Here is a 12,446-nt window from a genome sequence, read left to right on the forward strand (position 1 = left end):
GCTCTGAGCACCCCCTCCCTTTCCCTTCATGCACTATACATCAGGAATAACTTTACTGGAGTTTTACTTGAGTGAAACTATTGAAAAGCAGATCAGAATCGAGTGGCACCTCCCTTCTCTCCCCTCCTCAGTGCAGAAGGGAGGATTCTTGCCCCACTCCAGTCAGGGCTGCAGGGAGTGTCATTTCAGGGAAGTGGGCTCAGGTGGGGACAGCAATGGCAGGTTTCCCTTCCCTGTGCCACTCCCAGTCTGGCAGCGGACATCCAGGGAACCAGACACAGCAGGGGGAATTCACCTGCCACTGCAGATGCCACATCCTTATCTGGAGCAGGGCAGGAGTGGTTCTGAGTGGTTCTCTATGCCCCTGGGCCAGTTGGAGACAGAGGTGGCAGCAGGTAGGCCTTCCCTTCCTGCATCCAGAGGCAGAAGTAGAGAATGGGAGAGCAGGGAAAATGATGCTGAACATGAAGGGAAAGGAAGTAGATACCAAAAAAAGGGGAGGGGGGATTATCATGCAATTCAAGGACTTAAAAAGGAGTTCCCACCTGAGATGCACTGTAGAAAAGGGGTGTGACTGTGCAACCGCATCCTCTCCTCCCCCCCCCCATCCTCCACCTCCTACAGATTTTCCTTTGGTTATGTGTAATCCGAAACTAAAATTTGACACAATTAATGTTGGTGGTTAGGACCAATGTACATTAGGCATGCTATGCATGGGACAGAGAAGCTTCTGCATCCTGATCATGCTTAGGTGAGAGCTGTGTACCAAGCTAAGCTGCTCAGACTTGATCAGTTAGGGAACAGCTAAGTCAAATAGAGTCAAACCCTTAAGGATTCAAGCATGTCCAGGATTAAGCAGCAAATGAGCAAGGTTTTTACGGATCCTATTTTAGACTCAGTTCCGTGAAGTCTGCCTAAGTTCCCCTTTGGGTGTAGCAACTAAATCAGGCAATAGGTAGTACCTGATAATGATATACCATGTGTTTTATATGACAAACCTCATAAAATCTGGTATGTGAGAATGCTTGAAGGCAGGACAGGGTTCTATTACAGGAATTCAATTGTCCCCGTGTCCAGGGGCTGCTCTGGGGGCTCAGGGGGAAGTGGAGGTGGGGAATGGAGTCATGGTTTCTGCTCTACCCAAAAACGTTAAAACCTGGGAGGGGCAGTCACATTACTATTCAGGCAGTGCTGAGAGAGTCAACTGATAATATCTAATAATGGCTCATTATTAGATACCCAGTTCCTGTTAATCAAATCTCCACTCCACCAGTGTTAATGACTCTTGATCCTTTTTAAGGGTTTTGATTTTCATTATTCAAACTACCCTTTCTTCTCTGCAGCTAAAAACCAACTCAAATGTACTAATATTAACTCAGGTATTCAAATGACTGACAGTGAAGTATTGGAAGCATTGTCAAGACACTCAAGAGATGTACATATAACTATAACAACTACAGAACTAATGAAACAGTATATTTTTACTATATTGACCATTTTTGCCTAGTTTCTTTGCCTAGTTTTTTTAAGCTTTATATATAAAGATAGCAAATTAGTGAAATTCCAATATGTTTTGCTTTGTTTTTGCTTTGATTTTAAAACTGAATAATATAGCACTAAACCCGTAACATATTAGTAAAGTTTCCGTTTTTTCTCTGCAAACCACCCCTCCCCCAATCCTAGATCTATGATCCTAGGATTATATAGACCTCAGGGCACATTTATTGGAATACACCCATAGGAAGTTTACAGTCATATTGGAGCTTCAGCAGAAGTTGCAGAATCAAGAGACAAAAAAGGTACAGGTAGAGTATTCCTTATATTTTCGTCAAAACCAAATGTGAGATATAACATTGACTCCAATAATGTACCTTGTGACTAAGAGCCATAAGGCCTAGACACCTATATTCTATGCCCTAGCATAACCTAGCTTCATGGGGGTTAATTAATATAAGGGTCTGAAATGCTAGGTAAATAAGACTCAGGGCAACAGAAGGAAGTAGTTAGGCAAGAAAGCAGATAGGTCTTATCAGTAAAATTGAATTTCAGATTAGGAAGTTCAGCTTCTTTTCCTGGAACATGAATAAACTCGAGGTGATAAGACACTGCTTCTGATTTGCAATAAATAGAATTAGAGCAAAGACAACTGAAATGAAAAACTGCCTGGTGAGCTGCGAGAAGCTGACAAGACAAGAATGCTGGTAAATGATCAGAAAAGCATCACCTCCTGCAGCCTGCTTGATTCTGGAGAGGTCAAATTAGACACTTGTGCTGGAGTTCATCAAGTTTGCTGGTTTAGGTATGTACCTGTGAAATGGGGTACATTAATTTTCAGATTAGCACAGCACTCAGTTAATAGTCAGAATCTAGGACCTTATTAGAAAGTTAATTTCCCATACAGATTTATAATACCCTAGGACAAGACCCTTCGTTTCTAATAATTTAGAAAGTTCAGATCTGTTCAATTCAGGCATCCATAAATCTGGAGACTGTAAGAATGTATCAGTAACATATGCTCTGATATGAAGACTTTCTCCCACAATCCTAGAAAGAGAAGCAAAGAGTGAATTAAACAGTTTTACCTAGGATAACACTTCCCAAAGGATAAAAAGGTAGATGCCCAAAATAAAAAAATAAATCCCATTTTCAAAAGGATGTTGGACTAGATGCAATAAATGTTTTTAATTAGGTACTGCAGCACTTGACTCCCAAAGTGAAAAGCAACACCCAAAATTGGTGTCTAGGTTCTCTTCACAGTGTCTGGAAGAGAAGTCAGTGTTTCAGCAGGGAAGTCCAAAAAAACCCATATGCTAAGTAGGAAGACCGGCGCAATAAGAACCACAAAGCCAGGGTGTCTGAAATTCCATTCTGTCTAGAGCTTAAGTGCCCAAGTCAAGAGCTGCACTCAGGGTTCAGAGCCCATGATCCTTGTAGCATAAATAGTTCTGAAGACAGATGCAAATCTATAATATTATTCTTAGAATACATCTTATTTAATATGTGGGGAGCAGCCATGATTTTCTATTTACATTTAGAGTGCTTTATTATGATATTTCATAGCAGATGCATATTATTCATATTCTAAGCTCTGACTTTGGAACAATAGGAATTTAAACAAGATAGAAAACTACTTCTAGTACAAAAATACAAGTTTTTCCTTTACTTCCTAGGCCAATTTCTGCTTTCAGATTAAGTCTAAATTGTCAAGTGAATGCCAGCACACTCTTGCAAGACAGGTATTTTAGCCAGTGATGCCGAGTCCCCAGTATACTGTGTCAATGTAAAATAGTCAGGAATATATTGGATGTTCTCACAAATGCAAAATAATGTTCCTCTATCGGTCTGTTAAGTTTTCACAGGACATCTTTCAGAGGTTCCAATGCTGCATTCCTACAATACTGATCGGGGGCCAAGTTTATTCTCCGAACATTAAGCTCTGTTGCAAAGGTTCTTGCCTTCTGGTAAAAGAACAGTGACATCTCCCGATCCACAAGGAAGTGGTGGTAGATAATTGCAAGTCTTGTATAAATCTTCAATTGAGCCTTTTTGTTCCCCAAGTCCATAGCTGCTGCAAGTGCCAGATGATAGTATCCTGCTGCATCAAAAGGATCCTGAAATAGAGGTTATATAAAATGTATAATACAAAGCAATGTACAGTAATAATAATAATAATAATAATAATAATAATAATGTAAGCAAAGAAAAGTTGGGTCTCAGTCATAAATTCTGTACTCAAACTAAAGGGATTAGGTACTTGGACCAGACTTTCAAAAAAGTGCTCAGCACCTAGGGAGATTTTCAGGAATGACAGTAGCCGAAAGAGGCTATTGTTCTAGCCTGGAGTTCTTGTGTTCTTGGAACACTTTGGAGGGCTGCGTGAGCATCTTTTGCTGTAGACAGTTTTAGAATATGACACCTGCATGGTCTTTTTGCTACAGAAGACTATAACAGTCTGGGCCTAGCAGCAGGCCCCAAAGGCTGACTGCTCTTTGACTGGTCTCTGGTGACATCATGTTTCATTTCAGTGGAAGAATTAGTCCAAGTTGACTACTACACTTTTGCTATGCTTTGCTGCTAATGTGGCTCACTGTGCTGGAGGACAAGAAAAAGAGCCTCTGAGAGAGTTGGAGAGAAGAGAGAAATCAGGAGTTCCCTTCCCAGGAGCACAGCAAAGAATTAGCTCTCTGAGGTTTCTAAGGATAGCCAGAGGAGCCAGGGTCTCAAAGTCTTTAAAGCTTGCTCTTGAAAAGCCATGCTAGGGTGTGGTGACGGGGATCCCTTCAGGACAGAGACCAGACAAGGATTTTTATGGGGAAGGGAAGCCCTGAGGAAGTGCTTCCCCTGAAAATCCACAACAGTGACTACACAGGTTAGGCCTTTAACCGCAAGTCTCTTCTCTCAATATTTTTATTGGAAAATACTGTTTGTGACCAGCAGGAATGGGCACAGCCATTTAAAAAAAAAACTCATAAAAGTAGAGTTCCTGGAAGAGGAGCTTCTGGTGGTGATGCTGACCATGTTTTGAGTACTTGCTCACAAAGTGGGAAGTACTGGGTTTTGTCAGTGGGAATGCTGAGGTCCCAACCCTGGTCCCTGGTTTTATTAGTTTATTATTTATTATTTTATTTTACATAATTTCATAGACATTAGGGTGGAAGGGACCTCGGAAGATCAAGTCCAGCCCCCCCAATCAAACACCAGGAAGTCAGCTGGGGTCACTGGATTCCAGCAAGATAAGCATCCAATTCTTCCTTATGTCCAGCCTGAAACAGTCTCACAGTAGTTTATGACTGTTCGACCTCATCATCCCTTGGGGCACTCTGGTAAACAAACGTTCCCCCAGATACTGGTGGTCACCCCTGATAAACTTGTAGGTGGCCATCAGATCACCCCTGAGCCTACGCTTTTCCAGGCTAAAGAGCCCCATGGCTCTCAGCCTGTCGTCCGTCGTAAGGTCTGTTTTCCTGACCTCTGATCATGCGCGTGGCTCTTCTCTGGACTCTCTCAAGCTTCTTCACATCCTTTTTGAACTGTGGAGCCCAAAACTGGATGCAGTACTCCAGCTTCAGCCTCACCAAGGCCGAGTACAAGGGAAGAATGACATCCCAGGATTTGCTTGAGAAGCATCTATGGATGCAAGCCAGCATTTTGGTCGCTTTACTAGCCACAGCTTCGCTTTGCAGGCTCATGTTCATCCTGTGGTCAATGATGACCCCCAAGTCTCTTTCTTCCACGGTGCTAGCCAGCTAGCACTGCTGAGCCTATAAGGATGCTGCAGGTTTTTCTTCCCAAGGTGGAGAACCTTGCATTTTTCAGTGTTAAACACCACCAGGTTCTCGTCCACCCATTTGCTGAGCCTGTCCAGGTCAGCCTGGATCACTCGTCTGTCTTCTGGTGTGGATGCTTTGCCCCAAAGTTTGGGGTCATCGATGAACTTGTCCAGTCAGTTCCTGACTCCAATGTCCACATCATTAATGAAGATGTTGAACAATATGGGTCCAAGGACAGAGCCTTGGGGGACCCCACTGGTCACAGGGCACCACGAGGATTGACTTCCATCAATTACTACCCTCTGGGTCCGACCACAGAGCCAATATCCCAGCCAGCAGATCATGGTGGACCCAAGGCCAGTTTCATCAAGAGGTGATCATGGGATACCAGATCAAAGGCTTTTTTGAAGCCAAGATATATGACATCAATCTCTTCTCCCTTGTCCAGGTGATAGGTCACCTGGTCGTAGAAGGAAATGAGATTGGTCAAGCAAGACCTACCCGCAACAAACCCATGCTGGCTATCCCTTAGGATGTTGGCGTCGGCCAGTCCATTAAGGATGGCCTCTTTAATAAACTTTTCTAAGATCTTCCCCAGGATAGAAGTCAGGCTGATGGGCCCATAGTTAGCCGGATCCACTTTCCTCCCTTTCTTGAAGATAGGCATCACATTGGCCTTCTTCCAGTCTTCGGGCACTACTCCAGAGCACCAGAAGTTTTCAAAGATCTGTGCCAGGGGCTGGGCTATGACGCTCGCCAGCTCCTTGAGTACCCTGGGATGTAGATTGTCAGGGCTGGCTGACTTGAAGGTATCCAGTTTTTCAAGATGTTCCTTCACAAGGTCAGCGTTAATGGAGGGCAGGGAATCTCCCCCACCCGGACCTCCCTGTCCCATAGCGGGCATGGGCATCCCATGGAACTGATGAAAGACCGACGCAAAGTACCCATTTAGTAGGTTGGCTTTTTCCTGGGCGTCAGTTGCCTCACCTGGTTCAGCAGGGGTCCAATGTTGCCCTTGCTTTTCCTCCAGCTCCCCACATCTGAAAAAGGACTTTTTATTGTCCTTGATGCTCAGAGCTAGTTGGAGTTCAGTTGCAGCTTTGGCTTTCCTGGTTTGCTCCCTGCAGGACCAGACCAGTGCAGAATAATCCTCCTTGGAGATGAATCCTATCCTCCATCCTTTGTAGCCCTTTCTTTTTAGCCTTAGGTCTGATAGATCCCTGGAGAGCCAGGAGAGCTGCTGTGCCCTCTTGCTGCCTTTCCTCCGAGATGGAATAGATTTAGCTTGTGCATTGAGGATCGCTCCCTTGAGGAGCAACCACTGTTCTTGAACTCCCCTCTCCCTGGGGTTGTGGTTCCTTATGGCCTCACTGACAAGCCTCCTGAGCTTGTTAAAGTTGGCTTTCCTGAGGTTAAGGACTTCTGTGTTGCTGACTGACTTGCCAGCTTTATGGCAGATGGTGAAGGTGATCAGCTCATGGTCGCTGCTACCCAGCTTTCTATTGATCAGTAGGTTGCCAATTAGGTCATCCCCAGTAACCAGTACCAGGTCAAGCAGAGCTTTACCTCTTATTGGCCCATAGACTTCTTGAGTCAGGTAGAAGTCACCCATGCTGGTGAACAAGTTAAGGGGCTGTGACTTGGATGACTGCACAGTCCGGTGGGTGGAGAATTGGCTGGAGGGTCGCACCCAGAGAGTTGTGGTGGATGGGTCGGTTTCGACCTGGAAGAGTATGGGCAGTGGGGTCCCGCAGGGCTCGGTGCTTGGACCGATACTCTTTAATGTCTTCATCAGCGACTTGGACAGAGTACATTTCACCCCCTCGTCCAAGTTTGCAGATGACACTAAGCTATGGGGCGAAGTGGACACGCCGGAGGGCAGGGAACAGCTGCAAGCAGACCTGGACAGGTTAGACAAGTGGGCAGAAAACAACAGAATGCAGTTCAACAAGGAGAAATGCAAAGTGCTGCATCTAGGGAGGAAAAATGTCCAGCACACCTACAGCCTAGGAAATGACCTGCTGGGTGGCACGGAAGTGGAAAGGGATCTTGGAGTCCTAGTAGACTCCAAGATGAACATGAGTCGGCAGTGTGACGAAACCATCAGAAAAGCCAATGGCACTTTATTGTGCATCAGCAGATGCATGACAAATAGGTCCAAGGAGGTGATACTTCCCCTCTATCGGGCGCTGGTCAGACCGCAGCTGGAGTACTGCGTACAATTCTGGGCGCTGCACTTCAAGAAAGATGCGGATAACCTGGAGAGGGTCCAGAGAAGGGCCACTCGTATGGTTAAGGGCCTGCAGGCCAAGCCCTATGAGGAGAGATTAGAGAAACTGGACCTTTTCAGCCTCCGCAAGAGAAGGTTGAGAGGCGACCTGGTGGCTGCCTATAAGTTCGTCAGGGGGGCACAGAAGGGAATTGGTGAGTATTTATTCACCAAGGCGCCCCCGGGGGTTACAAGAAATAATGGCCACAAGCTGGAGGAGAGCAGATTTAGATTAGATATTAGGAGGAACTTCTTCACAGTTCGAGTGGCCAAGGTCTGGAACGGGCTCCCAAGGGAGGTGGTGCTCTCCCCTACCCTGGGGGTATTCAAGAGAAGGTTGGATGTGTATCTAGCTGGGGTAATGTAGGCCCAGCACTCTTTCCTGCTTATGCAGGGGGTCGGACTCGATGATCTATTGAGGTCCCTTCCGACCCTAGCATCTATGAATCTATGAATCTATGCATGAGAAGAAGCTTTACAACTGCTCAGATTTTGCTGAGTGATCCTCACTCAGCTAATGAAATTGTAAACGACAGTTTAATATAGAATGCATGTGGAAAACAGATTTGAGCTCCACCCCCCCTTTTTAGCTGATCACCCTAACAACCAGGCTACAGCATCAGGCAACTGCTTATACCTCCTTTTATCCTTATGAATCTTGCTTTCCTCTATGCATAGTCCACTCCAGCACCCCTTCAAGCTCTCACCCAGCTTAGCCTACAGTTAATGTTTAGAGCACTCTCACAGGAGATAGGGGATGAAGGAGGACCTACAACAGGGCTGCCCAACTGATGCAGCCCCAAAGGAGTCAACACAGTCCATGGGCTCCCACCCAGCCACTACTCGTCCCATTGTTCCTGCTGCACTGGCAGCCAGGGGCTCTGGGCTCCCCACTTTCTCCTCCAGCTTCTGCTTCTTGCCTCAACTACTGGGAGCAAGATGGGGCAGCACAGTGGGGAGGGACGAGGGCCCAGGAAGCGGTCTGTGCTTTGGGCACTCCACGTTTCTAGGAATCCTGGCCTCCAATGCAGCAGAAGGGAGGAATCAGGATACCAACATTCAGTTCACAACCAGGAAAGGAGCTGGGCTACACTCCAGGCTAGGAAAGGAGCCAGGAGAGAAACTAGGCTGCCCATGAAACTAGGGAAAGGACTGAGTTGTTCGCCTTGTACATGCAGCAAAAGGGGGCACAGTGCTATACCTATGCCTTTCAAAAGATTTTACCTCTAGTGTTACATAAAGGATATAATCCCCACTCTTCATTATTCCTATGCATACAATTAGAAGAGAAATCCAATGAAAGGTTCTCATGGAACATTAAAGAATGCAAACTGTAGACCTCAATTCCCTCATATGTCTTACCTTTAGGTCATAGAATATAATGTCTCCTAGAACCAAATAGACCTTCACATAATACAGTGTCTCTTCATCAAATTCTAGAGGAGACGAGCAGAGTGACAACGCTTTCAGGTAAAAGTGTTCAGCAAGTTCACACTGACCAAGGCGATGATGGATGGCAGCAAGCCGATGATATGCTATTCGTTCATTTAGCTGATCTCCTAGATAAAACACAAATCAGCATACAACTCTGACACGCAGTGAGAAGACGGATACTCCCAAACTGGGTTATATGAGACATATTTTCTTTAATTCTGATTTCTGTGCTTCTTTTCACTTAATTCAAAAGTCAGTAACCAAAGCTAAATTAATAAGAGATTACTTTACCTAACTAGACATGGGGCCAAATACTGGAGTCCTTGATTTTTACAAGAGCTTAATTTTGTGAGACACTGATTCTTTCATACTACATACTTATACAGTAGTCCTCTGTACGGTATTTGATTGTCTTCTGAGTATTTGACAATAAAAGCAACTAGCAATTATTTCCTGTCTGCAGGAGATAGCCACCCCACTCAAAAGTCTAACTGTTTAAATCAGGGGTGGGCAATTATTTTGGCTGGAGAGCTGTTTAACTTTTGGTGATCTGTCAAGGGCCACATGGGTAGCCCGCCCCTTGAGACATACCCCGCCTCGATTGCCATTTTGGCGGGGGGGGGGGGGGGGGGAAGTCCCACTGCTAACCCCTGACCTTTGCCACTAAAAGTCCCTCCGCTTGCTCCCCAAAGTACTCTTTTTGAGACAGGGGGTTGCCATCTTGGAACCAGAATTAAAAAAAAAATCATATTCTAAAAATCAAACATATACTATATTTTAAATTCATTTCAAAAAATATTTTTGTCCCGATTCAGTGCATTTGCATAGTTTATGTAGAGGTGATTGCATAATAGCTCAAAATAAAAATCTTACTCTTGTATATTGTGTGGGGGTGTGCGTGTGTGTGGGATTTGTTGGCGGGGAGAAGTTGTAAAGGGGTGTGGGAAGTGTAAGCATGTGGATGGGTAGGTGTATGGTTTGTTGGGGTGGGGTATAGGTTTTGTGTGGGTGTGGACATGGGACAACCCCCCCCACACACACACCACACCTCCACAAACCCCATACCATCAGGCCAGGCAGGATCCCTGCCACAACATGCAGCTCCTGGCCCTGCAGGCAGGAACTCCCCTCCTCACTCACTGGCTGCCCAGTCACCACCATCGCACTCAGGGCCTCCATATGGATCTCGCCTCTGGAGTGCCGGGAGTCCCAGAGGTAGAGGCACAGAGCCCACCCAGTTCAATGGCATGCAAACTCTGAAAGCCTGCCTTCTGCCAGCTTTCAGAGGCAGCCATGGGCCTGTAAAAATTGGTTTTTTTTGGAGGAGCCCCGTGAGCCAGATAGGATGGCCTTCTGGGCTGAATCCAGCCCATGGGCCATATTATGCCTGCCAAAATAAATGCCGAAATAAATGTTTCAAGCAATGGCTCTCTCAGGATCCTGGTTCCTGACCATGGCTTATTACTGTCTTTTTTACTAATTAACAAAAGTCCATGTCTTTCTTATATGGTTATACTGAAATTAGAAAATTTCAATTTTCCACCCAAAATTCAACTTTTAACCAAAAGGCTAGGGATAGACATTACACATAAACTGGCTTAAGTGAACAGAAACTAGTTTAAGCCTGTAACAGAACAGAAGTTCAGTGCACATAAACCAATTTCAAAATGGCTGAAACCAGTTTGAGAGAGACCTGGATGAAAGTAGTATCAAACCTGACTAATTTAGATTAAGCTAGTCTATCAAACTTCTGCTCCAGATTCCCTCCCAACTCAAGTCGACTCACAGTCCCCCAGCATCTAAGGATGGTTTGCACCTCTGCCACAAGCCCTACCTTTCAGGGTGGGTGGACTAGCCTTGGCCTACACCGTCTGCTCCAGCCGAGCAGGGACAACCCTGCCCCCAGGCCCTCGCATTGCTAAGGCAGCAAAACCTCCATTCTTCAGCCCTGGTCCTGCCCTCCCCCAGGGGACATAAGGAGTCAGAGGGCATGTGCTGGGCAGTCAATAAGTGATGTGTCTTGGTCAGCTGTATTCAGGTGCCCTCAACAGTGGCAGACAGGCTGGGAGGCATGCCCTAGAGCTCCCCACTTCTTTCCCAGGCTACAGTAGGCAACTGGCTGCCTTTCCAGATTCAAAGGTGAATATCAATTCAATCTACACAGCTTAGAGAAAACTGCAAAGACTGAATCAATTCAGCCTCAGGCTTTTTGGGGTTTTTTTGGGGGTGGGGGGGAACTATCTGTACTTAGACAAAATGTTGTCAAGGGTCATTTAGAAATACTACATCAGATACCTGTGCAGGAGGCTGGGCAAAAAGGGAGTCTGGGGTCTCTTCCAATTCCAGGATTCTAACTTTTTATAAAATATTTTGCTGAAATGTTCTCTTTCCTCTAGCCCACTCTAAGTTGTCAGTTATTATTAATATTTTGCTAATCACAAATTGTCTATTAAAAAGTTTTTGAAATGTAGAAAACCTGTGTGGAAAACCTGAAAACCAGTACACAAATTGCCAAAAAAATTTCTGACTTCACAAGAAATCAGTCCAGCTCCCAAGCAAAGCCCCAGACTGGCCTTAGTAGCCAGCTGGAACTGATACTAATCACTTCTATTGTAAAAATGAAGTGAAAGTAAGGTCTGTTGGGCACTAGTTTTTGACCTGGCATTCAGGGTTTCGTTTCTCTTGTGTGTCAAAAGTTTACTGTGTGACCTCAGGAAAGTCATTTGGGGCCAGATTTTTAAATGTTTCTAAGATACCCAAGTATGCAGGCAGGTACCAAATGGGATTCCCAGAAATTCCTGGTCCATAATTTTCATTGATTTCCCATGGATTGTGAGGTACTCCACTATTTATTATAATAATCCTTTTAAAGTAAGAGGGGAAAAAAAAGAATGGGCCAAATTCTGAAGGCTCAGTGATTGTGTTTTAGATTCTGCTTTTGGCTTCTTCTTGACAGCATACTCGTCCATCTGGGACACAGATGATTATCAGTTTGAAATCAGGTAATTCCTCATAGATAGAGATGCCGCATCCTGGCAATCTACTGTATTCACTGTCCTGAATCAACTACATTGAATTTAGGTAATTTAGGATTTTTATTTCTTTTCATAAGCCATCAAGGATTTTCCATGGAAAGGGTGGTAATGGTGAGCAATACTGTGAAGGAAAGCTAGTAAAGACCTTACTGGAATAAAAAGAAACAGTATGCCAAGCTGCATAATTAATGGAAAGAGATCATTCTTACATGCAGTTGAAGTACAAAGCCTCTCCTATATAAATATATATGGTCCTGTCAAATTGCTCAAAAGGGAGCACGCAAATTTTTAAGAATGTTTGACTTGAAAAAGGGGTCTGAGAGATGCCTGCCTCAGTTACTCAGGTATCCAATGCAGGGCAGGCAAAGATGTTCAAAATTCATGCTGCCGCAAGAGACCATATCAGGAATTTAGCACATTTAGATACAAAATAAGAAT

The 12,446-nt window shown here is 44.9% G+C and overlaps 1 protein-coding gene across 3 annotated transcripts in view; it reads right to left on the reverse strand.

Moving 5' to 3' along the window:
* Positions 1–1,924: 1,924 nt before the first annotated feature.
* SH3TC1 (SH3 domain and tetratricopeptide repeats 1) overlaps positions 1,925–12,446 on the reverse strand; it is a 63,600-nt gene continuing 53,078 nt past the window's right edge. For 2 of the 3 annotated variants that reach the window (XM_090035512.1, XM_090035511.1), the window contains 2 exons: positions 8,902–9,098; positions 1,925–3,611 (listed from right to left, as the gene is read on the reverse strand). In XM_090035512.1, the coding sequence (XP_089891638.1) occupies positions 3,354–3,611; positions 8,902–9,098 (455 nt within the window). In that variant the 3' untranslated portion in view covers positions 1,925–3,353. Of the gene's footprint in view, positions 3,612–8,901; positions 9,099–12,446 lie in introns of those variants that run through there. The other variant, XM_090035513.1, reaches the window with a different exon arrangement.

This window comes from Crocodylus siamensis, chromosome 2, assembly GCF_052110815.1.
Source record: "Crocodylus siamensis isolate JL-2025a chromosome 2, ASM5211081v1, whole genome shotgun sequence".
Classification (NCBI taxonomy): domain Eukaryota; kingdom Metazoa; phylum Chordata; order Crocodylia; family Crocodylidae; genus Crocodylus; species Crocodylus siamensis.